This window comes from Kogia breviceps, chromosome 1, assembly GCF_026419965.1.
Source record: "Kogia breviceps isolate mKogBre1 chromosome 1, mKogBre1 haplotype 1, whole genome shotgun sequence".
Classification (NCBI taxonomy): Eukaryota; Metazoa; Chordata; class Mammalia; order Artiodactyla; family Physeteridae; genus Kogia; species Kogia breviceps.
In genome coordinates, this window is record NC_081310.1 from 163,676,869 (window position 1) to 163,703,884 (window position 27,016).

Sequence of the window (27,016 nt, forward strand, 5' to 3'; positions counted from 1 at the left end):
TTCTGGGCACAGAGAAGCTTCCAGACATTTGTTGAAGAAAAGAATAAGGGATCAGGTTTACCTTGTCTTGTATCCATCTGATGCCTACCACAGGGTTAGGCATGTCACAAGTGCCCAGAAACTTTCATGGTTATTCTGTGAGGCCATTCTGAATATAATTGCTATTGGTAGATCTGTGTCCTTATCCTAGAATTTGGGACAGGAAAGCAGTATGGAACCAAGTTGCGAGACACATTGCAAGGTTTTTAGAATATGATCTCTGCAACCTGAAACTGAGTATTACACAGGTTCCACCAGTCCTCATTCTAGAGAGAAGTGCAGCTATTTAGAATTTTACCCATAAATAGCAGAAGGGAAGATACTTTTTATTTTGATTCAATGCCTATTTTAATACATTCAGTATATCAGTCAGCCAGCAAGTTAATGGGTATTTATTGAGCCCCTTCAGGGTACAAAGTAGTGCTTTGGTTGAGCTATTGAGTTTGAAATATTAATCACATTGTTAAACCAAAACTAAATCCCCAAGTAGTTGAAAGTGCCATTCAAGTTGTCAGGGTTCAGTTGCTGTCAACTGTATATTGTGATGTTGGGCTTTTACTTTATAATGTATGTTCCCACTTGGGCAGAAACAAAAGTTCAGCAAATAACTGACGTGGTATTTTTTACCAAAATAAAATCTTTCAGAGGTCCTTGATCATTAGCTTTCTTCCTGTCCAGTTGTTGAAGGATTGTGTTGTAATTACTGCATCTTTTGGGTAATTTAAGATTTTTGCATCTTGTAGCTGCCAGGAGTAGGGTAAAGAATAATGCCTGCCTTTCCTTCCTTGGCACTGGTATTTAAACTGGGCAGGGAGAGAAGGGGTGTTATTGCTTCCTCCCACATCTCAAGTCTATCCAAGGTACTCTGCAGAGTTCTTCTACTCCTGTGACCTGACCGGGCAGAATGTCTGGATCACAGAATCGCATGATATCCAAAGGTGCTTGACATCACCATCAGCTGTAGAGTGGGTGAAGGGAGTCATTGTTCTACAAGTTCTGTTTTCATTGTTTATTACTCATTTCCTTTCAGATTTCTCTGCTGACTTCTGCAGTAAACCACCTCAAAGCCAATGTCAAGTCAGCTGCAGACTTAATTAGCCTGCCTGCCACTGTAGAGGGACTTCAGAAGGTAAGTGCTATGTATGGGCACTGAAATTAACCTACTGTAATTCTGTCTTCTTACAAATTCTCTTTGAAAGGCTGACATTTGAAATCAGCTACTCCAAGAGGACAGTAATAGAGTTCAAGACATCTCTGCTTTGGTCTGGTTAGTTGGGCCTTTAATTTGCAACAGATGGTTTTAGCTATGGTTTATATGGATTCACACCTTTTTATTTGGCTTTCCAAGTCCCAGGATTGCTTTGCTGGGACTCTTGTGTTAACATGCGTGGGTTTGCTTTTCATTACTTGCCTTTTCAGTTCATCATCCACAATGTCTTTATGAAAGCAGAGCAATTGTACATGAGAGTTGCTCTAAGTTGCTATTATTTGCCATGATCGAGAAAGAGGGGATTTTTTGTTTGTTTTCGTTGGTTTTGTTTTTTAAAAAAAGATAATTTGGGGAAGTGCAAAATAAAAATTCAGGATGTGATAAGTACTGGCAAGGATGTGGATAGAGGGAAACTTTCAAACACTCCTGCTGGGAGTATAAATTGGTAAAAAGCATTTTGGAAAACAATATATATTATTTTATAAAGATAGAGAGACACACCCTCTAAGCAAATCACTCTTAGGTATATGCCCTAGACTCTAGGGCCTAGGCAAACATGACTTTAGAATTTCTGTTTACTTGATCCCTAAGATTCAGCCTAGAGCAGGAGGCAGTAACCAACCAGATGAAGAATATGTTGGGATCTTTAGAGCTGGGTGGGGAGAGTGGGTAGGGAATGGAAGGAAAAGAGTGGGCTTAATGGGCACACAAGCCATATGAGGCCCTGTAGCAGGAAGTGGAAGAGGGATTCTGGAGCAGGGAACCCCAAACAATGGGTATCAAATCTAGAATCTTTGGCTTTTAAAAGTCAGTGTGGGGGCTTCCCTGGTGGCGCAGTGGTTAAGAATCCACCTGCCAATGAAAAGGACATGGGTTCGATCCCTGGTCTGGGAGGATCCCACATGCTGCGAAGCAGCTAAGCCCGTGTGCCACAACTACTGAGCCTGCGCTCCGGAGCCCGTGAGCCACAACTCCTGAAGCCCAGGCACCTAGAGCCCATGCTCCACAACAAGAGAAGCCACTGCAATGAGAAGCCCACGCACTGCAACAGAGTAGCCCTCGCTCGCCGCAACCAGAGAAAGCCTGCGCGCACCAACAAAGACCCAACACAGCCAAAAATAAATAAATTTTTTTTAAAAAGTCAGTGTGTGGTGAGTTTGATTTGGTTATATACCAGGCTCTATAAACATAAATTGTTTCCTCAAAGGAGTAAGAAATTCCTAAGCCAGAAACAAAACTTGTTATTTTATAGCCACACCACGTGTGTGTGCTCAGTCTCTATAGTCTGCTGTTTGTCCCAAATGGTCATCTGCTTACAACTTAAAAAAAAAAAGTTGGGACAACTTTGATGAGGCCAGACTGTTTTTGCCATTATTCCTAAGGGTCAAGTGGGGGTAAAAGGTAGGTCTCTGTAGCTTTTAATACAGAAGCAACTCTGGCAGTCTTGCATTCAAAAAGGAAATTGGTTTATTCTTGCATTCGTTAATTCAACAAACATTTGTGGGGCTTCCTCCAGTATGTGCCAGGCACTTTGCAATTGGTGAGAATACTAGTTTCAGGGTTTTGCTCTAGAGTTCACATGGCTCTGTCAGCTGCTTCCTTAAAAAAAAAAAAAAATCTTAAACAAGAGCTTACTATCTTCTTGTGTCCTGATGGGCTCATGCATCCAGCCAGTGAGGATTCTCTAACAGTGGTTGTCTTTGAATGCTTGTAGCTTCTGTAACAACAGAGCTTACACAGACAAAATCCCAGCTTAGAGACTTTTACCCAGTATGTTGTCTCTTTGCAAATCTGTGCATTTATAATGTCAGGCACTACTTTTATTACAGGTGGCTCAGTTTTGAAGTGGTAGGTCATCTCAAAAAACCTAACTTCAATGTATCTCATGTAATTTTTTTTTTAATGTTGAAAATGTCATTTCTTTTTCTCTTGGATTCTTGGCTATCAGTATAATAAAACCACCCTTGGTTAAAAATACTAATGGGACACTATAAAATTGTCAGGATATCTTAATGAAAGACCAAAACTTATCAAATTAGTAACACTTTTTTAGATGTTCCTTTAGGACCAGCCTGTTTTAAAAGATCGTTTCTGAATTACATTTCTAAGTCTGCAATCCACTTGGGCTCCTTAGACCTAATGAAAGCAAGTAAGCTACTAGCCATATCTAACTCTACTCAGTAGTTACCGATGGGATTCTAAAGCAGAAGAACACATGCTGCCAAATGGAATTTTCCCTTCATCTCTGCAATGCTGGGTTTTCCAAGGCCAAAAATGGTTCCACCCATTTTCACTCAAAGTCATTTGCTCCTGAGAGTGACAGTCTACAATGATAGCTCTGGCCATCTGCCTGCAGGGCTTGATAAAGGCAGTTTGTGGGAGAACTTTATCTACGGATCCCAGATTTATAAACTAGTTTGGGGGGGGGGGGTTTGTTTTGTTTTTAAAGAAAGATCTGGCTTTCCTCTATGAAAATTATGTGTGTGTGTATGTGTAGTTTCTGGTTAATTGTGTCAGTATAAACTACGTGGAGTTCATAGTTCGAAGATATTTGAAATAATCCTCCATTAGGTCAGTGTTTAAGTAAAATCACAACGATATACCACTACACTCCCACTAGAATGGCTAACATGGAACAGATTGAGGATACCAGTATTGATGAGGAGATGGAGTAAAAAAGTTAAGCCTGCATCTACCATATGATCAGCCATTCACCTCCTAGGAATTGTGATACCGAGAAAGCTGATGAGGAAGGGAAATGAAAGCATATGCCCACATGAGGGCTTGTACGTTAATGTCCATAGCAGCTTTATTTGTAATAGGCAAATGTTGAAAACAACCTAAAACCTAAAACACCATCAACAGGTCAAGGTGATGTATCTGTAGAATGGAATGCTACTCCACAACATGCTGAGTAGCTACAACATGCATAAATCTCAGAATAATTATGCCACATGAAAGAAGCCATACCAAAAAAAAAAAAAAAAAATACAGGCTCACTCACTGTTCTATTTATGTAAAATTCTAGGAAATGCAAACTTATATATATAAGTGTATGGATAGATAGACAGATAGATAGTGACACACACACACACACATATATATATATATATATATATATATAGTGATAGAAAGTGGTTGCCTGGGAACAGGGAGGGAAGAATTACAAAGAGGCATGAGGAAACTTGGGGGTGATGAATGTTTATTATCTTGATTGTGGTAATGGTTTCACAGGTGTGTATGTATATATATATATATATATATATATATGTAAAAACGTATCAAGTTATACATTTTAAATACGTGCAGTTTATTGTTTCTCAGTTGTATCTTAGTAAAGTTATTAAAAATTTTTAAAAAGGAAAAAACACTGACCCTACTACATGTTTCTGTTCAGAGTGTAGCTTCCATTGGCAATACTTTAAACAGCGTCCATCTTGCTGTGGAGGCAATACAGAAGACTGTGGACGAACACAAGAAAACCATGGAGTTACTGCAGAGTGATATGGTACGGAAATCTACAAATGCTGTAGAAAGTCAGCATACTCCTGCCTACCCTTTTCTGTGTAATCTTGTGATACCAACTTTCCATTTACCTAAACAGGCCCCACAGGCACCTTTTTAAAAGATAGAATAAGCAGTGTTGATTGATTTTACTGCAATCTATTAATTGAGGTAGATAGGATTAAAAGCTGAGGCTTTTGCCAACGTGGTAGAGGAGATACAGCACTAAGACACTGTCCTTAGAGTTGAATGGGTAGGAGGGAAAATGGAAAAGAAGGAAAGGGGAGTGGGGAAGTGTCTTATTTATTGCTATATAACAAATCACCCTAAGACTTAGTGGCTTAAAACAACAGTTTATTATTTCTCACTGTTCTGTGGATCAGCAATTTGGGCAGGGCTGTTAGACTGGGAATGATTAGAGGCAAAGCAAAGAGGAGCTCCAGAGGATGAAAGGCCATCTTGGGTGTTCTAGCTTCAGCCAGTCTCGCAGTTGAATACAGCCACGTGTGTGACCTCATCCTATACCACAGGGAACAGGAAGCCACCCCACCCCCACTGAGCCCAGTCAACCCACAGAATCATGAGAAATAATAAACTTGTTCTAAGCCACAAAGTTTGGGGTTGATTTTTTTTTAAATGTTTTTTATTTTTTTTGATGTGGACTGGTTTAAAAGTCTTTATTGAATTTGTTACAATATTGCTTCTGTTTTATGTCTTGGTTTTTGGGCGACAAGGCATTTGGGGTCCTAGCTCCCCAACCAGGGATGAAACCCTCACCCCCTGCACTGGAAGGCAAAGTCTTAACCACTGCACCGCCAGGGAAGTCCCTGGGGATGATTTATTATACAGCAACAGATAACTGAGACAGAAGCAAACCCCTGCAGTGCTCAGGAATTGTTTTCAACCATTGCTTAATGCTGTGCAGATGTAAGCTGTCTGCAGTCATTCAGAGGCCTTAATTAATCTCCTAATGGATACTCAGCTCCATGAAAGATTTATGAAGGGTGAAAAAGGATGGCACAGCCCTCGCTGTCCTGCTGGAGAGATGAGTTATACATATGTGAAATCAGGACAGTTCAAGGCACACAAAAGTTCCCTAGCTTCTCCACCAATTTCTAGATCTGCCCTACATGCTCTTTTCAAGCTTTGGAGTTTCAAGTTTAAACTGGGCAGTTTGTGCCAAGGAGACCTGGGCCATATTAGAGCTCTAGAAAGGAGGGTTTTTCATTTTCTTCAGAACAAATACTCCTCACTTTTATTTAGTGGGGCTGGCCCAGAGGAAAAAGCCTTGATCTAGGTATCCAGACACCCTGGATTCTAATTCCAACTCTGCCACTGAGTAACTGTGTGATCCATGATAATAAAGACTTCTCTAACACAACAGTTCTTTTATTATTATTATTATTATTATTATTATTATTATTATTATTTTAATAGCTTGAGCATTTTCTCAAAGTAATTATTTTCTAAAATACTTTTTACTAACTCAAAAATTAATACTTTACAGAACCATGGGTTTTTTTTTTTTTCTCATCCTCTCCTCTTCTCTTTATTGTTACCATTTGTTTCCTATAAAAGCAGAGTAGACAAATCCTAGACATAAACGTCTAGGATTTCAGATTTCAAGGAAAACAATTTATTTTGACCAGTTGCATCCTGTTATCATTAAATGTGCATCTTTTAAACTTCCATGGTTGCCAGTGGTAATCCTCCTACTGAATAAGCCATACAAAGTTTTTCCGTTAGAGGGAAAAGTGTATGTAAGCATGTTATACTTCAGTCGCCGCCAGGAGAGACTTGAGCCATGGGAAGGGGATGAGAAAGGAAGGGTAACCCTTGTAACTCTTGGCATGTGCTGTACAAACTGAAAAACTAATAATGTACATGGTTGGTTACTGTGCTCAGTGCCCAAAGCCAGTGGTTCCTTGTCTGGCTGTTCTCTGAATGTATAAATCTCTTTAGTCCTGGGGAAACAATGACGCTAACTAGGTTCAGACTGAGTTGGTCCTGGGAGATATAGTGGTTGTATAGTTTCTCCGGGAGTACAGGTGATAGGGAGAGGAGGCCTGGTTTCTAGGGAGTTCATTCCATTCAGAGACTGAGAAACAGAGGACCTCAGTTCCCTGACGCAGTCTGGGCGCTGCTGATCCAGTCTAGGCTTTAGGCTGGGGATCCCCAGAAGTACCTGGTGCCCTCAGGCCTAGCACAGGATTGGTCATTACCAAGGCTCCTGGGAAATACTTGTTGATTAATCTGGGGATGCCACCTGTGAGAAGTTGGAATGTTCCAGGACCATCCCTGATGGATAAGTAGACTTAGTTATTACTTATTGCCTGTACCAACCTTCATTCCTGTTCACAGAATCAGCACGCCTTAAAGGAAACCAGTGGAAGCAACCAGATCATTCCATCACCTTCAGCTACATCTGAACTTGACAGTGAAACCCAGAGTGAGAATTTGAAACAGGTACTTTTGACTCTGGCTTAACTCCCTGTGACCGGTGGACTCTGGAGGCGGCCTGAGTAGCGTAGGCTCCATGTTGCGACCCCTGAGCAGGCATCTCACGCACACGTTTGCCTGCCTGAGAGCCGAGCAGAGGCGGGGTGTGTGTGGCTCTGTCAGGGAGCCAGTGTGCTGCCTGTGTCTTCCTTGGCAGTCTGCTTTTTCTCCCTGCATGTCGATCAGTGGAGTAAATTCCTTTTCACATCTTGAAAGTCATAAAGTGACCAGATTATCCTGAAGCTGTGTTTGAACAGTTTTTGAATAGCAATCTGGGCCAGTGAAAGATGGATGGATAGCAGATTAATTCAAAGTGATGGCTGTTTTGGGTCACAGTAAATACTAAGAACATTAGAAAGCATATCCTTGAAAAATCAAGATTTTCTAAAGACCAGAGGAGGGAAAAGGATGAGTTCGGAATCACATTAAAAAGAGTAAAAGAAATCTTCACTGAGAAGAATTCCTGTCCTGAGTTTAATGCCTTTTAAAGCCTATAATCATCATTCCTTTCTAAATAGCAATCAGTACTGGCGAATGTCAAAACTAATTGAATCTTGTACTAAATAATGCACTACCTGTTATGGTTTTGCTACATGAGCCAATTCAGTGATTGGTATTGTTTCTATGGTAGTTTTGTTCTGACAAATTAGGTTAATGAGCGTTTCAGTCAATAACCCAGCAGGCTTTCTCCCCAGCAGGTGAGGTAAACATTGGGAAATCAATTGCCAAGCTCTCAGCTTTCTGGGACCAGAGGGTGAATCATGTTGGCATTCTCTTCCCTCTTTCCCCCTCCTGTCTAACTGAGGTCAGACAATTCCAGAGGGAGTAAACTGGGAGCAGTTCAGAGTGGAGGGACAAAAAAGAGACTGACGATCAATGCTCAAGAGCAGGAAAAGGAGTTTACTTCAATAAGTTGACGTAATAATGGTTGTTCAGTGCTGCTGGCCTGCTTGTCTAGTACATGTCTTTAGCTGGATTCCACAACTTGATTTATTTCCACTCCAGGATATCCTGTACCTCCACAACTTTTTAGAGGAGGTAAACAGTGCCCTAGTGGGGTACCAGAGAGAGAATGATCTTAAACTCGAGGGGATGAATGAGACAGTCAGTAATCTTACCCAGAGAGTCAACTTGATAGAAAGAGATCTGGTTGCTATGAGCAAGGTAGAAAAGCAAGCGAACCTGTCCTTCAGCATGGTAAGCCTCTTCACGTCTTTTGTGACATGTTCTTTGTTGCACTGTGTTTTGTCTGTACATGGATGACATTCCACAACCTTTTCAGACCATGACTTCTAGGATACTTGAGAGGCTCCACATTTGTGTTATGCTTAATCCTTGTCTCCTTTAATCCTTACACTAGTTCTGTGATGTGAATGGCACAGACGATGTCAGTCCTGATTTGGAAGAGAGATGTAGAGAGGTTCAGTTGCTTGCCAAGGCCTCACCACAAGTAGTTGGCAGAGACGACAAGCTTCCTTTTATGTTACCAGTGACTCATCTGGTAGGGAAGCTCTGGCACATATTTCCAAGGGAGGTCTTCTTGATCTTTACTTTTTTAATTTATTAAGGGTGGGAACAATGACAGTGACAATAACTAGAGAATCTTTTGTCATTTCTCTAAGCCCAGACTCGGCTTTCAGACTTGTCCTGTTTCATGGGCATGTGAGGGAGATCCCCTTGCAGATAATGTCAGGAAAGCTATTTAAGGCAAATCAGTCAGACCAGCTCCTCCCCTTAAGAGATCATTGAGTCTGTCCTCTCATTTTACATAAGAGGAACCTGAACGACGTACTAAGTCACTGATGCTGACAGACCGTATGGTTTACTGGTTTTCATGTTATTGCAAATAAGATGTGGTGGTTGTTTCTTTTAATCACCTTTCACATATACATTGTTCTGGAATCCACATGGGTTATTTTTTAATAGCTGCAAGCCCCACTCTTAAAGATTTCATACAGCAAAGACATAGGCATACAAAAATGGAAACCAAATACAGGAGATTGTATAAATTGTATAAGTCAAGTAACTGTATAAATTGTATAAATTTGTAAGTTGTATAAATCAAGTAACTACCAAAGCTGGAAGCAAGCCTACAAGTAAAGTCAAGCTCTGGCACATAGGGAGCAGCCTTTGAACTGGCTCTGCTACAGTGGAGCCCTGGCAAGTTGCCCAGCCTTGGCTTTGAGGGTAAAGTAAGAGGACCTGCTCCTCTTTCTCCTTTACAGGGGTGTGTAATTTACTACAAAGCTGTGAAGATTAAAGGAGCCTTATTTTTAAAAGCCTTTTTGAACTTAGCTAAACTGAGTACGGTAGAGACTGCGAATTTTGGGTGATTTGATGAGTATTAGGGCTTGAAGGTTGGTTTTCAAGGCTTATAGTGAAAACTCACCAGCCCCAAAACTCTCCATACTGTCCCTCCCCTCCTCACCCTATTTTTTTCCAGAAGAGGAAATTGCTAATAGTGCCATCTGTCCTACTGTTTCTTCCAGCAGCATCATACCCAGCATGGTTTTGGGTGGAAGTCCTCTTGCCTTTTATACTTCAAAATTTTAAAGTTTGTGACGGAAACTAGAAGCACCAGTTTCAACTTTGTCTCTCTGAGGCCTTTCTCCCTCTCTTCTCTCATTCTCCTGCTGGTTTTCTGTTGAAAGTGTTCTGAGACCCTTTATTTATTTATTTATTTAAAATTTTTATTGGAGTGTAGTTGATTTACAACGTTGTGTTAGTTTCAGGTGCACAGCAAAGTGAATCAGTTGTATATCTAGACCCTTTAAATAAGTTTGGCCAGTTTGTTTTTAAAATGCTGGATGTTGTTTAAGTTTTAATGTTTTCCTTTAATCTTCTCTTGTTTTGTTCCTTTTACCCTTTAAGATAAATGATAGAGCTGCCACTCTGAAGAGAGAGTCTTTGCATCAAGTGACCAACAGAACAGAGTCAGTGAAATCCCAGAGCACAAAGGTAAATAATAGGAGGCTTTCTCTGAAGTAAGAATAAATGCATGAGCACCTGCTTCTTTCTCGAAGGGAGCACTTTGGTCTTTTTTTGAAACTTCAAGACAAAGTAGTTAGTAAATTAGTATATTGGTAAATAAGCAAATACTTTTTCAGGAACCTGCCCCTTGCCCAGCTCTTTGCTAGGAGCTGGTGTGACCACAGTGAGCAGGGTAGACACGTGACACCTATTCTGGTGGAGCTCAAAGTCCATCAGCCAGAAGATCATTAACACATAATTGAGCAGATAATCACGAGTATGATAAGTGCTACAAAGGAAAGGTATAGGGTATAACAGTGCTAACAGAGAAGAACAGGAGGGCTTCCCTAAGGAAGTGACTTTTAAGCTAAGACAGTAAGTTTTCTGTACTAATGATGATAGATAATCTAAAAATGGTGTCTAAACTAAAAATTATATCTTATGTTTAAAATTACAGACTCTTGGGGGGATGGAAGGGGGAAAAGAAAGATTGCAGTCTCAGTACATACATAGTCCCTTTAAGCTTCAGCCGGTTCCCTTCACCTTGTACCTTCCCTTTTTTTGTTCTTCCCAGACATATTGTCAAGATACGACAAGTAGTCTGTGATGTGCTTTGTTATCCCAGGAAAGAAAGTTTGCTTTCAGCATTCTCTGTGATTAGAGTACTGTTTAATATTATAAGATCTGGGCTAAAGTAAAGGAAAAGCCAGAAAGATTGTGACTGAGCAACTAAAATATCATTTCAGATGCACATTGCATTCGATGAGCTCAGGATAGGGTTCACAGGAAATGAACTTGGAAATGAACCGTATGTCAGGCAGTTTTCAATGTAATGCTTTGCATCTAGACCTGTTCTTCCTTAACAGTTTTGTATTGTCTGGATAAAAATCACATATATTAAGATTTTAGTGCTTTATAAGCTAGGCTTTTGTTGAGTTTTCTAACTGCTGCTACCCCCAAAGAAATTTATCTTCACCTAGAGAATGACAAGAAAAATTTAAGACCCATATAAAAATGTTCAAGCACAAAAAAAGTAACGGGTGGTTACTATTGGAAAATAGTAATGATTTCAGCAACAGTTCAGATTTTGACAGTAAATATCAGAATAAAATAGAGCTAGTACACATTTTTGCCTGAATTTTTTGGCTTTACTTTCTGACACTTTGTGTTTTTAACTCTTACCGCAGTGTATTAGTCCGTTTGTCCTACCTCATCTAAGTGTCCAAAAGAAATGTAATTTCTCCTTGCCATAAATTATTCAAGCATTTAGTACATAGTTTTAGCTATATACATCCATATTTTTGCTCCCTAAATAAACTAAGAGTGATCTACTGTACAATAACAGGGTAGAATAAGGATAGGGGAGAAAGAAGTAAATACATATTGAATAACAGAAATGTGTAATGCTCGATATTCTAACTCAACATGGGCTCAGGACCTTTCACGCTGCTCTACGCAGTTAGAAACTGACCTCACAGAAACCAGACTTCTCTCTTTTTATAATTAATTGTATTTTTTATATGCCACTATATCATCTGGGAATGAGGCAGGGTAGGGGAAAAAATTTTTTTTAATATACAAGTAAGGGGCTTCCCTGGTGGCGCAGTGGTTGAGAGTCCGCCTGCTGATGCAGGGGACGCGGGTTCGTGCCCCGGTCCGGGAAGATCCCACATGCCGCGGAGCAGCTGGGCCCGTGAGCCATGGCCGCTGGGCCTGTGCGTCCGGAGCCTGTACTCCGCAACGGGGGAGGCCACAACAGTGAGAGGCCCGCGTACCACAAAAAATATATATATATATAAGTAAGGCCTCGAATTAGAAATATTATAGCTCTCTGATCAGCTTGGTGCTTTGTGACCACCTAGAGGGGAGGGATAGGGAGGGTGGGAGGGAGGGAGACCCAAGACGGAAGAGATATGGGGATATATGTATATGTATAGTGGATTCACTTTGTTATAAAGCAGAAACTAACACACCATTCATTGTAAAGCAATTATACTCCAATAAAGATGTTAAAAAATAAACAAATAAATGAATGAAGAACAGTTAAAAAAAAAAAAAAAAAAGAAATTATAGCTCCCTTATGTTCCTAACAGTTCCTGCCACCAGTTGAATCATTACCATGTGGCAGAGAAGGAAGATCAGGGGGAATACTTGTGGTTTGGTTGCTTTTTTGTTTTTTTAAGGTGATAAGAGCATAAAACTGCCTAAAGCAATCTAGTCACAAGGTGAAGTAAGCTATTCAGGAAAATTATTTAGTTAGTGTGAAATAGTACCTAGAAAACAATATCCTACCCATTTAGGAAATGAGTATCACAACAGCACCTGAGCAAGTGTATGTTTCCTTTACTGCTGACACATGCTTGCCTTCCCTGTCCGCCAAATGCACACAGTGAATCAGATCATCTGTAGCATAATGTTCCCTTGATGGTCTAGGCTCAAATCCAGCCAGGCCCTGATCAACACTGAGTACTGAAGATATCTCTGGTAATTGTTGATTCATTCCTTCATTGCCTTCAGAGGAAGCCTACTCGGGGTCAAGCACTACAGGCTAAATAGGCTTTGGGTATATCATGAAGAATCAGATGAGGTCTTCCTTCCTCCTTAAACCTCCTGTGATCTTTGTTTTGGACAGAAAGAAGATAGTTCAGATTCTCAGGTATCCAAGCTCAGAGAGAAACTGCAGCTGATCAGCGCTCTCACAAACAAACCTGAGAGCAGCAGGCCTCCAGAGACTGCCGATGAAGGTGAGCTATTCAGGGTTGGCTTCTGAATATTTCACGCAGGCTTGGGCAGCTCACCTCCCACACAGAGAGTGGGGAAAGGTGTTCCAGCAGGACTGATGGCACTGAGTGAATGATGCCTGAGCTCACTGAGATGAAGCTGCTACACTTTGCTTTCATTTAGAAAAAGCCCATTTTGCACATGATTTGTACTCCAGTCTATTAAGGGAAAAATGGGTAATGTTTAGCTGGAAATAGACTTCTCCATGCTGTCTGCATCCAATTATAGACAAAAACATTACTGTTGTAGCATGTATTAAACCAGCCCTAAATGTTGTTTACGGGAGTCTTCATTTCTGTAAATGCATAAAAATTTACTTAAAAATAAATATTAGTCCTTCTGAAAAACCATTAACAAATAACAATGGGATCATTGGGTTGGAAGGGCCTTTGGCTTTAGTCAGGGACATAACCTAATCGATATTAGCAGGTGCATCAACCTCTGCTGGTGCTGCTCTATGAGGATGTAACCACGGCATTATATTATGTTGGTTTTGACCCCTACCCTCCCACAAGTATTTTTCATTTGGGGGAAAGCAATACAACTTCTCTTATTCTCTTTTAAGTGAGAGACAAAGTACAGTGGGAGGCCTTGCCCTAACACTGTGCTACATAATCATATGTTAGCACTCATTCAGCACCAGCTGGTCTGGTGGCACATACCCCCAGATCGGGCTCATAGCACAGCTCCTAGGATGTCAAATACCCAATGCTTTTCTCACTTGCAGCTTGAACTCTCAACCTCTAAACATGTGGAATGCTAACTTGTACTATAAGAGCATCCAGTGGGACCATGGCTTCAAACCTTAATGTTACATAATATCGATTGATCTTCACTTACCCACAAAACATCTCAATTCGTATCTTTAACTTCATGTAGTCACTATGCTACTTAATTCTCAGCTGTTTTTCTTAAAGTAAGTACATATGAATTTGCCCTAAAAGGTTAGGACCTTCAATACTGGTTTAATTTGGTGTCACATTAGTAATCTAAAACTGTATTGTTTGTTACAGAGCAAGTTCAGAGTTTCACATCAAAGCCATCAGCATTGCCAAAATTCCCACGGTCTCTTGGAGGCCAGATTGAGAAAGCTGCCCAGCTAAGGCCTGTCTCCCTACCAGGAATTTCTAGCATGGAAGGTAAATTTTTATATTATGGTGTGATAGAGGAAATGCTCAAAGTTATAACTTTCTGACTTTTTTAACTTGTAAGATAAAGAATGATATCTAACATTGATTGAGCACTTCCTATAGGCCAGATACTTGATATGCATTATATCATATAATCCTGATAACAATCCTGGGACCATCAATATTCATGTATTATACCCATTTTACTGATAGGGAAACTACCTAAGTCCACATGGCAAATAATTGATTGAGGCAAAATTCACACCAAGGCAGTCTGCACTCTTAACCACACTGCACTATATTATCTCTCTATGAATGTTTTTTAGAGTCTTCTTCATTCATTCAATGAGTGCCTAGTTAGACCAGGTGTAAGCAGTAAGAAGAATACAGTATAAGAATCATTCTCACTTTCTTCATGGATATAACAGTCTAGTGGAGAAGACAAGCAAGCAAACACAATACTGTGAGATGAGCAAAATAAAGTAAAAGTTGACCCTATTTGTCAGAGCCCTCCGAAAATGAGGGGTCCTTTGGCTGAAAATCAGCAAGAAAAACTTTAGTAGGAAGGATATGATTCACAGAGAAATGTGCTTGCCTTGCTTCCAACAGTGTGTGTTCCATCCCTCTTCGTGGTGTTTGGTCTCCTGTTTTTGCACTTGCTAGCTGCCTGAAAAATCACCCATTCCTGTCACTCTATCTCTGCCTGGCTCTTCACCTCAGCTTAGATACCTTTCCACCAGGAAACATTTTCTTACCTGCCAGGACTGGATTACGCTCCTCCTGTGTATGCACTCATCACGTGTCACTCCCTTGTAATTTCCTGGGGACCTATAACATTTAACTTCACTCCCAGCCCCTAGCCTAGTGCCTGGTACATGTGAATATTTGTTAAGTGAATGAGTTGTCTACAGGCTACAATTAATGCTTTTGAAGCATAGAAGGCTTAAGTTTATATTGTCATTTAAATGCCATTACTTTTTTCCCTGTCCCCAATTTTTTTTTTCTGTTTTCTGGAGAGACAAGAAAGTGTTAAGTTGTGTTTAGTGGCAACACAAGTTGCCTCCTCCTACTCTTCATTATTACATCAAGAATTGATGAGAATAAAAGGAGGAAAGACTGTTAGAGCAGATTAAGAAATAGCCAATTTAACATTTATACTTTAATCCCTAATGTAGACCTTACACACTTTTGAATGACTACATTTTATAAATGACCTGAGGCACCAATCAGATTTTTATTTGAATACTGCTATAGAGTACCTAGCATGCTCTATAAACTCATGCCCCATGTACACACACACAAACATTTTCCAGCTAGCCACTTGGTGGCAGGCATTGGGAACAAGTGTCTCACTGCTTTTCTGGCTTTTCGGAGAGCTTTTGAGACTTTATTTAGCTGCTTTGTTGGGGTTGTCTTAGGACTAAAAGTAGGGACTTACCCAAAGGCTTGTCTACAAAATTGCTTGACAGTACTGTCCTCTGGTATTAGAGACTGAATCCACTAAGTCATTCAGTGGGGACACATCCAAGCCCTTTTTAGATGTTGTGTAAACAATCAGCCCTCCTCGGTATTTATTATAGGTCCCTCTCTTGAGTCGGGGAGGGGGTCAGTCTCCAAGAGAGAACAGTTACACCCTGTTATCCCCCTGCCCCCACCCCTGGCAGCCACTAATCTCTCAACCACTGTCTCTTTGGATTTGCCTATTCTGGGTGTTTCATGTAAGTGGAATCATACTACGTGGTCTTATGTAAGCTTCTTTCTTTCAATATGCTCCTTTCACTTAGCATAATGTTTTCAAGGTTGGCATGCATGTTGTGGCCTGCAGCAATATTTCATTCCTTTTTATGACTGAATAATATTCCATCCTACGGATATACTGCATTTTGTTTATCCTTTCATTAGTTGACAGACATTTGGGTTGTTTCCACTTTTTGACTATTAGGAACAATGAAGCTATGAACATACGTATACAACTTTTTGTGTAGACAACACATTTTCATTTCTCTTGAGTACATACCCTAGGAATGGAATTGCTAGGTTATATAGCAACTGTTGAACTGACAATATGCCATACGTAGTCTGTTTTATAGGCTATCAGAGCTCCTATCAGTTAGCTCTTTAGGCTTCTACAGTCCTTTCCACCCCTTCAACATAAGAATAAAATCTGGAAAATCTAAAAGAAAGGCCCTGAACAGAGAGAAAGCCAGTCCATTCACTTCTCCTGTGATTATCTGTCACTGATTCTATTTTGGGATGATAGTGCCCTACAGTGTTCCTCTCATTCTTAAAGGATCAAGAATTAGTCTTTCAGATTTAGTGAGATCTTAAACTTTACCTTTTGGGAACAAAGTCTGCAAAGTAGCTTTTCTTTCAGTGCTTAAAATTCTGTTGAGACTACTTTTTAAACTGTTAACTAAATTTAGTTATATGTATAGACATATACATTTTTTTGTAATTCCTTTTTAACAGATCTTCAGGATTTATTCCATAAGACTGGGCAGGATGTGGATGGGAAGCTGACCTACCAGGAAATCTGGGACTCCGTACATTCTACTGTGCCAGAACCGGAGCGTTTGAGGGAGTTTGATTCTGATGGAGACGGAAGATACTCATTCCTGGAGCTAAGAGTAGCTTTAGGTGTCTAGCCTCATCAGGCTTATTTTAGAAATGGATGTATGCCCTGGACTACCTAATATCTACTCAGCTAACAAAAACAACCCTTCTACCTACCCATCAATCCTCCAGTCCTCCAAACTACAGTAGCAGACACATTGCCACCTTTTAACTTGTTTGAAAAAGCTATGTAAACGTTATTTTCTTAAAAAAGACCATTTTACTTATACTATGATATTCAGAAATCTATGATTTCCTTAAACCAGTAGGATCTTAATTTTAAAATTGCCAGAAAAAAAGTCAAGCCCTCTTTTTTTCTCTTTCCTTTTTTTTTGAGGGGAGGAGACCTTATCTTTTAAAACTGGAAAATGTGTATATAGAGAGAATAAGCCACCTTTTATATTTTGCATAAATTTGCCTTAAATTAGCTGCACTTTATACAGACTCAGAAAATGTCTTTCCTTTAACAGATAGACCTTTTCTGTTTGTAAATATTTAAAATGAAAGAAAGAGTTGGGCGTATTTTGTGGGAAGTAGGAAGAATGGTTTGAAACAGGACATGAACAAATGACTTGCTGTTAAAAATTGCTAATCTGATCTGGTAGCAGCTTGAAGCTGTGTCCCCATCTCCTTAAGACATCCTCTTTGGGTGCTGCCATGGGGTTTGGCCTGGTGCTGGGGGAGTAGATTTAGGGAGTGGACACTGTGGGTGTGGGGATGGTGCTGCCTCCAGGCTCAGGATTCTGGCTCTGTGGTCTATCCTCTCAGCTCCTCCCAACCTGTGAACCAGAGAAGTCTGGTTGGGGATTTTCTCTCTTTTAATCCTGTTTCAGGGTTTATGAGCATAAAAAGTTATCCAGTGGGAGCTACATTTCCTCCCTGAGTGAACTAGATTATCTTCCCTCACGCAGCCACTCAAGTCTACCTTTAAGCCGTAACTGACTTTCACCTCTGATACTGTCTCCATTCTGAATGGCAGGGCTGCAGTCCCTCGGCCACTGTCTCAGCCTGGCTACTCAGGAACTATAGAGGAAAGCTCTGCCTCTAATTTTGATCCAGGAAACTTCTTGTGATTTTACCTGGGGCCTAACCAAGAACCTAATATGTTCTTCTGTGGGCTGACTAAGGCCAAAAAGGTTGTGAAATGAAACACCTGAAATCATATTAGGTTTCCTTACAATTACAGCTGAGAAATAGCTAGAGGCTTTCTGTCCAGAGGATGCCAAATATGGCAGGCAGGCCTAGGGCGGGGGGCTTCACGTGATGGCAGCAAATCTAATACAAGCCAAGTGCAGTACTTCTCCCATTAAATACTTCTGTAGCCCTGCTACTAAAGGTCCCTGAACTGGAAGGAATTATTCCTCCATGTCACCTCTGTGTGTGCTGTGTTGATCTTAGAAGCAATCTTCAGGCAACAAAAAGGAAAACTCTGCAAAACTTAACTGTGCTGTAGGCCAAGTCAGGGAGAAACTAGAGAAGCTTTCAGACTTCTTTACTAAAGCTTGTTTCCATTTTAACTTTGTCCAAGTTGCCCTGTTAGCCATGGATGCAGTGGAGCACCCTTAAATATTTAAGGGCTGTTTTTTTTCTTTATATGATGTTCAGCTCGGTGTTGGCTAACCTTGGTTTTTTTTTTCTCTAGAAATATTAAAATTTAGTTAAAGTAGGATGAAGTCTTTTCCCATGAATGTGTCTGCTTACCTCATTATGGCTTATGCTTCTCGCTCTATTTCTCTCTCTCAAACAATTCCTTTGCCTACCTATGCTATTTTACTTTCTTGGAAAGGTTTAAATATAGTATAAAATTAGCCTGGCACTTTAGGTAACTTGAAGATAACTTACTCTTCTGGCTGCCTTTCATGCTCCCCCCCCTTTTAATATATATATATATATATATATATATATATATATATATATATATATATATATATATACCCTTGCAGATTTTGTAACAACCAAATAAAATTCTAGCAATAAATTGAATTATACTGCTATATTTATATGTACTGTACCATAAATAGTATGTCTGTACCTGGAAGGTATTTTTTTGAGAACTGATTTATATGAAGTATACTTGAGGGTAATGTAGCTTGTCCTTTTTAGTTTCAAATTCTTATTCATAGGCAAATACTTTTTTTTTTCTTTTTTTCCCGGTATACGGGCCTCTCACTGTTGTGGCCGCTCCCGTTGCGGAGCGCAGGCTCCGGACACGCAGGCTCAGCAGCCATGGCTCACGGGCCCAGCCGCTCCGCGGCATGTGGGATCTTCCCAGACCGGGGCATGAACCCATGTCCCCTGCATTGGCAGGCGGATTCTCAACCACTGTGCCACCAGGGAAGCCCCATAGGCAAATACTTTGAGGACACCTTAACTCTTCGTATATAGTTTTCTTTTGCATCAGCTGTGCTTTTTAGTTTAGCCTCCATTCTTCCCACCTGAAGCTTGTCCACCACCTACCATCATCCCTGAGCCAGCTGGATGGTTCCATCCTCTCTCCACCAGATTTGGCAGAGGTGTTCCTGCTGCACCCTCAGACCTGTGAGTACCCTTGCCACACCGCCTGGGAAAGTGCCATATCTCCCAGGCAGAAGTAGGACATCTTGAACTCCTTTGTTCTAAGTTGAGCATATTCATTGGCTTAAAAAAAGAATTCTCATAAGCCTATATCATTCAGTATTAATTTGGGATTTTTATTTGAAAGTTGTCTTAACTTATCCAACCTATGACTTGTGTCGATCTGTAATCAAGCCTCACCTACCACACCTCAGCCCTGAGAGGAAGGCTAGGTAGTAGTAGTGAGTTTGGTTTTGGTTTTCGTTTCAAATGCTTTTACCTTTTCACTCCGGCACCTCCTCCTGCTGCTTTCCTGAGTTACCCAAAGCATGTCTTCTTGGTCCTATTATTCTTTTGCCTTCTATCTGGTATAATGTTTACCTAAAGAGCCTCCCCCGTAAATCAGAGAGGCAATGTATTATAGGAAGAGAAGAACCAAAAGAAGAGAGAACCTGGCTTAGGGATGACTGTAGTGTCGTCTTAAAGGCCGAGAAGGGCCTGGCTCTTAGGATTGTGTCTGATACAGCACAGCTGAAGAGTGGACACCCTTCACCTGCTGCTGGTTTCTCTCCCTTCCTTTGGCGTTTCCCCTCTCATTATATCTCTGGACGTAACCACATCTGCGCCCCCCCGCGCCCCCCATGTTGGTCTTGCTGGTCACAGTTGAAGATTTTGACTGTGATGGGCTCATACTCATATGGCCTGCTGTTGAGTTGTTTTTAGTAACAGCTTTTGTTTGCTACACCTCATTGGCTTGCTTACCAATGCCAGTTTGATATGGTCCCCTCTTTCATATCCAAACCAGAACACATTTGGGTATTCCTGAGACTTTATAGAGCGTGTACTGTTTGTTATACGAACCTAACCTACCTTGTTGTTTTCTCATATTAAGAAATGTAAATCTACTTTGCTTAAGTGGAGCTATTTTGGTAATGTTTAAGCAATTTTGGTTCTGTTTAGGGAGGGAATTCAAGATTTCCATCACTTGATTTGGGCTTTGCTAATTTAATATCAGTAATAAAATAATTTTAATTTAAATAAAACATTTCTTTTTTCTCTCACTGTGTCTGTGATTAAAGGCTCGCTCCCCCATCCCCCCAATTACTAAGAAAAAAATCTGCTTTGATCCCTATTTTTATGGACTCCTTCCTCCTTTTGAATGCAAAGCCTAACAGATGGTGGACAGAAAGTAACTTGAAGAATCTGCCTGAAGACCCGCCCAATTTGGCCTGAAGAAATGAAGGCTGTTTTGACATGTGCAGGGTGGGAAGGGAGCAGGATGAGGGAAGAGTGAGCCCCTGCCTCTGTATCAACCAGAGAAGTTCCACTTACGCCTGTTTTTTATTTTGAGATTCAATATAAAAGCATGTTTACAAGAAATATTCCAATGTCTTCGGGAAAAAAAAAAGGAAAGGCTTGAAATCCATTTAAAGATAAGGGGTCATATAGGGAGGGGCTGGGCTTTTTTCACACACAGGAAAAAAAATTTTTAATAGCTGTACATGACCGCTAGATTCTGGGATTACACACACACACACACACACACACACACACACACACACACAATCTGGGTGGCCTTTCCTCTCAGGAGGAAAAAAGCTTAGCTCATTTACAAATATGGTAAGATGATTTTCTCATTTCCAAAGTGAAAGGGAAAATTTTGTATCCTGGAGCAGAGCTGGGTTTTCTTATCTTTGAACTGGGACCAAATAGTGAGTATTATCTTTGTCTCTCCTTTTACAATAGTTTCCAGAAGGTACAAAAATTAATATTTGCACACAGTGGATCTTAACTTTGGGAGAGGCCAGGAATCCCCTTGAGAAAGATTAAAAAATAATAATAATACATTTTTTAGGAGGTTCATTGACCATCCCTTCCCCCAAGCCAATCCATGAACCAAGTTAATTACACCCCCCCACACACAATAAATCATTTTCCAAGTGTCTTCAAACAAGACATCATTAGGGAATGGACACCATGGTAGACGGTGGGAAGATCAGGAAATTTGATGCTAGACAGACATAAATTTGAGACCTTGCTCTGCAACATAAAAATGATACAGCAAATGCCCTTGGAAACTTCATCTGTAAGAGGAGGATCGTGATATCCATTTGGCAGTGTTCTTGTATTAGAAATAATGTAGACAACCGCACAAGAACGCAATACATCTTAGATGTTAACAAAGAATGCAATTCCAGCAGCAGTGCAGTGTGGCTCATGGGTTTCTTACTGACTTGTTTTGGCCACTACCAATCACCATCGTCCATGCATCCTCAGTGGCTGTCACTCTTGTCGCAACTGTGCTTAGTGTCCCACAGAATGGCAGTGCCTTTGGGTACCTAGCCCAGGGTCTGGCATACGGTTTTGTTCTTAAACACTGTTTAGAGGGATGTTGAGCCCATCACAGGTACTGGTTCATCATGTCTCCCCACAGCCAACCCTCAGTTCCCATTGGTATTGGTGAAACTCTGACCTTCAGCTTGGTTTGTGAAGTGCCCCCTCAGACATTTTCCCTCCTAACAGCAAATGAGACACAAGGGATCCTTGGACTTTTTAAAATCTTTCATTATGTGACATCTAGATGGGCCCTGGCCTCTCGGTCAGCACCACATCCCTGAGGTCAGCTCCATTTCCTGCACTGCCCTGATATTCCAGCTCCCATCTTCAGTGAGAGGAGGCTACAATTCTGAAGCAGACAGCTTGGCATTTAAGCATTGGTCCCCCTGGGCCAGTGTGGGGAGGGAATGGAAGTGGACGTTCCTTTTAGGACAGGTGGCCAAAGGGTAGGAGACTGAATGTATCAGCATCGGGGGTAGGTTACACAGCGAGAGGGCAAAGGGCACCTCCCGAAAAAAGGGAATCGGGAGTCGGGAGCTGGCCTGGGGCCGCAGCACCGAGGAAGGTAGGGGCTGCTGTGGGATCAGCTGCACTGCAAATTGCAGGGGGCTGGGGGCCTCCACCTTGGGGCTGCTGTCTTGAGTAGCATAGCTCCTGCTCTCAGGGACGTCCAACTCCCACGGGTGATCTGAATTCTGGGTGTCAGTCTCGGTCTTGGTGGCATCAGGGGGAGGACCCGTGTTGATGGCTGCGTTCATGCCATAGTGCCGTCGCTTGTTAATCCAGTACAACAGTGGACTGTAGGTAAATGTGGCTGCTCGCATCACCTCCATCCACTCCTGGGCACGCTCTTCCCGCTGCAGGTTCTTCCTCCAGTGCAGAAAGAGAATGCAGCTGCCGGTTATCACAGAACACAGCCCCAGGAATCCAAAGTACAGTGACACCCACACTAAGGAAGGCAATAAGAAAAAAAGCAAGCTGGCTGATAGCTGTAGCTTGGGGTCTCAGCTGTTTCTCATTCCTCTCCTTAGCCCTTTCACCAATCATTCCCTCCACTTAACCACTCTCTCCATTCCTTCCTTTTCTCCTCATTGAGTGGCCTCATCATTCTTTTATTCGTCAAAGCAGGATTTCCAGGGAGTTTAAGAGGCCACCTTTCGCTCTTCACAGATAAGGAAAGCTAGGTCTAGAGGGGCACGACCTACCCAGGGTTACTCAAGCCTCTGGTTCCCAACCCTGGCCCCATCCGATCCATCAGAATGAGAAGCCTCACTAAAAGCAAAGCCCATCAAGAAAGTAAAAGTTTACCAGTCGACGGGACACCAATGCCCCATCCCATTCCACCACACCCCTAACCATTCAGCTGTGATGTCCTGGGGTATTTGTGGTACCCCCTCTGGGCCGTCAGAGAGACATGGTCTATGCCCTCAAGAAATCCATAGTTTTCTAGAGGAAACCCTGTCCTAACTCTTAGCGTGCTTCCACACAGGCAGCCATCACCCCCATCCATGCAAAAGGTCTTCCCTGAGTGCCCCCAAGCCTAGGGCATAACGCAAGGGGCAGGGATTTGGGGAGGGAGCACATTTACCACCAGGGAGGCTGAGGCCCTCCCTTTGGGAATCCATAAGGTCAAACCTTGGTACCTAGCTGGCCGATGGCTCTGGGGAGAGGGAGCTCACCTACCCATCTGTCTAGCCAATAGGAGTCCCCAGAATGCCCAGACCCCATTGTTCCCTAAAGGTGGGTCACTGAGTTCTGAACACTGAGCATCCAAGGGCAATGCTTGTGAAGTCGAATGGAAGGAACAGACTCCACCAGTGGTGTTTCCTAGGCATAGTGCATCTCTACTGCTTCTACTAGGGACTGACCCACCCTCTGAATTGTCTGTCCCCTACCTCTGACCCACAGAGCAGCCCCCAGAAAAGGGCCCTAGATTCCTCAGGGGCTTATTTTGTCCCAAGGCTTTAAGGAACAGTTGATGGATCCCTGGGCAGGGAGCACCCAGAGCAGTGGGCAGCCCTGCCGTCAAGTCTGCTATGACTGACTTGTCAGGAGACAACCCGCTCAAGGGAGCTATGTGGTCAACACCTCCTTCCTTGGCTCTTACAATTTCTCTTTTGTTTCATTACCTTCCTTAAACAAGTATTGGCAAGTGCTTCCGGGGCATCAGGCCCTATGGGAGCTCCCCACCATCTGGCCCTACATCTCTTTTCAGCTTCTCCTTCCTCCCCATCCTTCACACACCTTTCCCTTCTGACCAGACCCTGCTTAACAGACCCTGCTTATTCACATCTCTGGAGCTTTGCTCACACTGCTCCTCCACCTAGGAGGGCCCCTCCCCACTCTCCCCGCACTGAACACCTGCTTATCCTTCAAGGCTCAGCTCAACACCCCCTACTCTGTGACGAAGTTCTTTCAGTTGCCTTCCCAGAATCACACCGTCTCCAGTTTGAAGGCACTTTGAGAGTTGTCTAGTCCAACTCCCAGCACATGATCGAGCCCTAGAGGCAGATCTCCCCTACCCAGCACTAATAAAGGGGGGAATTGCTTGGGTCATGGACTTGCCCACACCTCCTGAAGCAGCTTGATCCATTTATGGGCAGCTCAGTTAGAAAGCCCTCCCCTAACTAAACCCACGTCAGCCTCCCTGAAGGTTGCACCACTAGGCCTAGCTCAGCTTCTGGGCACCATCTAAGTACTTCCCTCTTTAAGCCCCCAGCATGGGACTTGGGGCACTAATGAGCACAGATTTCTCTCCAGGTTCCACTTACTCTGGGCTCTACCTCACTGGCTTCTGCTTTTCAGTATCCTTTGCTAGCTTCTCTTCTTTTCCCTGATCTCTAAATGTCAGGTGCCCTAGGGCTCAGTCCTCAGCCCTCTGTCCACATTCATTCCCTCAGTGATCTCACCCAGACTCATGGCTTTAAATAGCATATCTACCATATCTACACTGTCAACTCCCAACGTTGTACCTCCAGCCCAGACCAGTCCTCAGGACTTTAGACTCATACTCCCAAAAGCCTGGCTGACATCCCTCCTTGCCAGTCTGTTAAGTTATCTCAAACTACCATGTCCAAAATCAAACTCTTGATGGTCCATCTCCAAAACCTACTCCAGCCTTCTACTCTCTGTAAGTGGCAACTCTCTCTCTCCAGTTGTCCAGGCCAAAAACCTGACAGTCACCCTTGACTCCCTTCATTCTCTCACACCCACATTCACTACAGTAGCAAAATCTTTAGGCTTTGCTTTCAAAACATACCCAGAATCTGACCATTTTTCCATCACCATCACTTTAATACACATACCACCCTCTTTCACCTGGTCTCCCTTTAGAGTGATCCACCATCCCTGTTTGCCTGGGACTGAGGGAGTTTCCAGGACATAGGACTTTTAATGCTAAAATCAGGAAAATCCCAGGTAAACTAGGACAAATTAATCACCCTTGGGAGAGCTTGCATCCTTGTCCCCCACGCCCTATATTCCACCAGCAATCAGAATGAGCCTTTTTTATTTTATTATACATTTTTATTTGTTTATTTATTTATTTTTGGCTGTGTTGGGTCTTCACTGCTATGTGCAGGCTTTCTCTAGTTGCTGCAAGCGGACGCTACTCTTCGTTGTGGTGCGTGGGCTTCTCATTGAAGTGGCTTCTCTTGTTGCGGAGCACGGGCTCTAAGTGCGGGCTTTGGTAGCTGTGACTCACAGGCTCTAGACACAGTCTCAGTAGTTGTGGCACACAGGCTTAGTCGCTCCACGACATGTTGGATCTTCCCAGACCAGGGATCGAACCCGTGTCCCCTGCATTGGCAGGCAGATTCTTAACCACTGCGCCACCAAGGAGGATCCTCACTCAGATTTTAAACCAAAGTCCTTAACCAAAGCCTACAAAGCCCTGAGTGATCAAACTACCCCTCCCCATGCCTCCTTCACACAATAACCTTCTTGCTGTTCCACAAGCAGGGCAAGCATGCTCCTGCATCAAGGTTTTTGCACTTGCTATTCCATCTGGAAGGCTCTTCCCCCAGATATCCACACAGACCATGCCTCATTTCCTTCAGGTCTCTGCTCAACTGGCTCCTTATCTCTGTCTCTCTTAGCCTGCTTTGTTTTTTCATAACATGTATTATCACCTAACATTATTTATTTATGTATGTAGGTATGTATACATATTGTCTCACCCCACTAGAATGTAAGCTCCATGAATTAATATAAACAAGGAAATAAATACGTAAGAATTTCAGGTAGCCTTAACTGCTCTGAAGAAAATAAAATAAGGAAGTGGGATAAAGAATATAAAGTGATGGGGGTTCATCAAGAAAAGTCCCTTTGAGGTGCTGACTTGTGAACTGAGCCCTAGGTGATGAGGAGATAGCCACGTGCAAAGGAAGCAGCCAGTGCAAGGATGCTAAGGCAGGTACTGGCTGGCACACTTAAAGGACTTGCTAATCTCAGGGTTCACCACACTACTCCCAGCACAGGCCAGGGCCCAAGGCCCATCTCCAAAAGTGCAGGCTGGACTAAGCAGAGTTGAAGGCACTGTCCCTGACCCTGAGAGGTCCATCATTCAAGAGGGGTTTCTATCAGGTAAGACCCAGATAAGAGGACTTTCTTGAGGGCAGACTGATCAGTGCCATCCACAGGGGGCCTGCTCCAGGCCTGGCCCTGTGCTGGTTGCAGGTGAGACCAGGTGTTGATGTCACCGTCCTTGACCGCAGTTCACTCACACCTGGTTCAGGGGGTGAAGAAGATGGTGGCATTTGGTGGAGAGACAGCATTCCAGGTATAAAGACTTGTCAAGGACAAATCCAGGTGTCTCTTTGGGGAGAAGCGTAGTTTCAGTTTGGCTGGAGTTCAAGGTGGGTGTCAGGAAGCAGAGGAAGAAAAGGCTTTGGAGGCCGCTGGCATCTTTAAAAGAATTCAGCCCTTGGACAAGTCTTGGACAAGTCTCTTAATGATTCTCAGCTTCAGTTTCCTCGTCTGTAAAATGGGGATAAAACCTGCCTCACACAGTATGAAGCAGATAGTGTCCTACACATAGAAACGCTCAATAAAGAGAAGCTGCTACTGTGATTACAGCTGATGAAAGGGCCTTCGATGCTGAAGGATGACTACTCCAGCATGTGCCTAAAGAATTTAAAAGGGAGCAAGTTCGGTGAGGACCAGTAGGTCCCAGCAGCTTTCAAGAGGAGACTTGGCCCGCAAGGGCTGCTGGTCGCAGGCTCGGCGAGAAGGCTGGGCGGGGGGCGCTAGAGCTGCAGAACACGCGGGGCGCGGGCGGGGGCCGGGGCAGGAGCGGCGAACCCTCTGCCTGCCACCGCGCCCTTCACCGGCTCCCGGAACCTTGAGCGCGCGGAACCTCGCTGGTGGAGGGCGGGCGCGG

The 27,016-nt window shown here is 42.7% G+C and overlaps 2 protein-coding genes across 4 annotated transcripts in view; one reads left to right on the plus strand and one right to left on the minus strand.

Annotated features, from left to right (window-relative positions):
* Positions 1-20,360, plus strand: part of EFCAB14 (EF-hand calcium binding domain 14) — a 41,324-nt gene extending 20,964 nt beyond the window's left edge. For 2 of the 3 annotated variants that reach the window (XM_067008293.1, XM_067008292.1), the window contains exons 5-12: positions 1,070-1,168; positions 4,647-4,757; positions 7,115-7,219; positions 8,258-8,449; positions 10,124-10,210; positions 12,855-12,966; positions 14,017-14,142; positions 16,603-20,360. In XM_067008293.1, coding sequence (XP_066864394.1) covers positions 1,070-1,168; positions 4,647-4,757; positions 7,115-7,219; positions 8,258-8,449; positions 10,124-10,210; positions 12,855-12,966; positions 14,017-14,142; positions 16,603-16,778 — 1,008 coding nt within the window. In that variant the 3' untranslated portion in view covers positions 16,779-20,360. The remainder of the gene's footprint in view (positions 1-1,069; positions 1,169-4,646; positions 4,758-7,114; positions 7,220-8,257; positions 8,450-10,123; positions 10,211-12,854; positions 12,967-14,016; positions 14,143-16,602) is intronic. The other variant, XM_059042921.2, reaches the window with a different exon arrangement.
* A 1,617-nt stretch (positions 20,361-21,977) lies between these two features.
* TEX38 (testis expressed 38) lies at positions 21,978-23,328 on the minus strand. Its single transcript, XM_059043387.2, has 2 exons — positions 23,225-23,328; positions 21,978-22,585 (listed from the first exon to the last, which is right to left on the minus strand). The coding sequence occupies exons 1-2, from the start codon at positions 23,259-23,261 to the stop codon at positions 21,978-21,980; spliced, it is 645 nt and encodes a 214-aa protein (XP_058899370.1). The 5' UTR covers positions 23,262-23,328.
* Between the last annotated feature and the right edge of the window lie 3,688 nt (positions 23,329-27,016).

Excerpts from the sequence above, each read along its gene's own strand:
- TEX38 (XM_059043387.2), bottom strand. The coding sequence starts at position 23,261 with ATGGATTCCCAAAGGGAGGGCCTCAGCCTCCCTGGTG. Across the intron at positions 22,586-23,224 it reads GGGCCTCAGCCTCCCTGGTG|TGTGGGTGTCACTGTACTTT; the intron begins GTAAATGTGCTC and ends TGCCTTCCTTAG.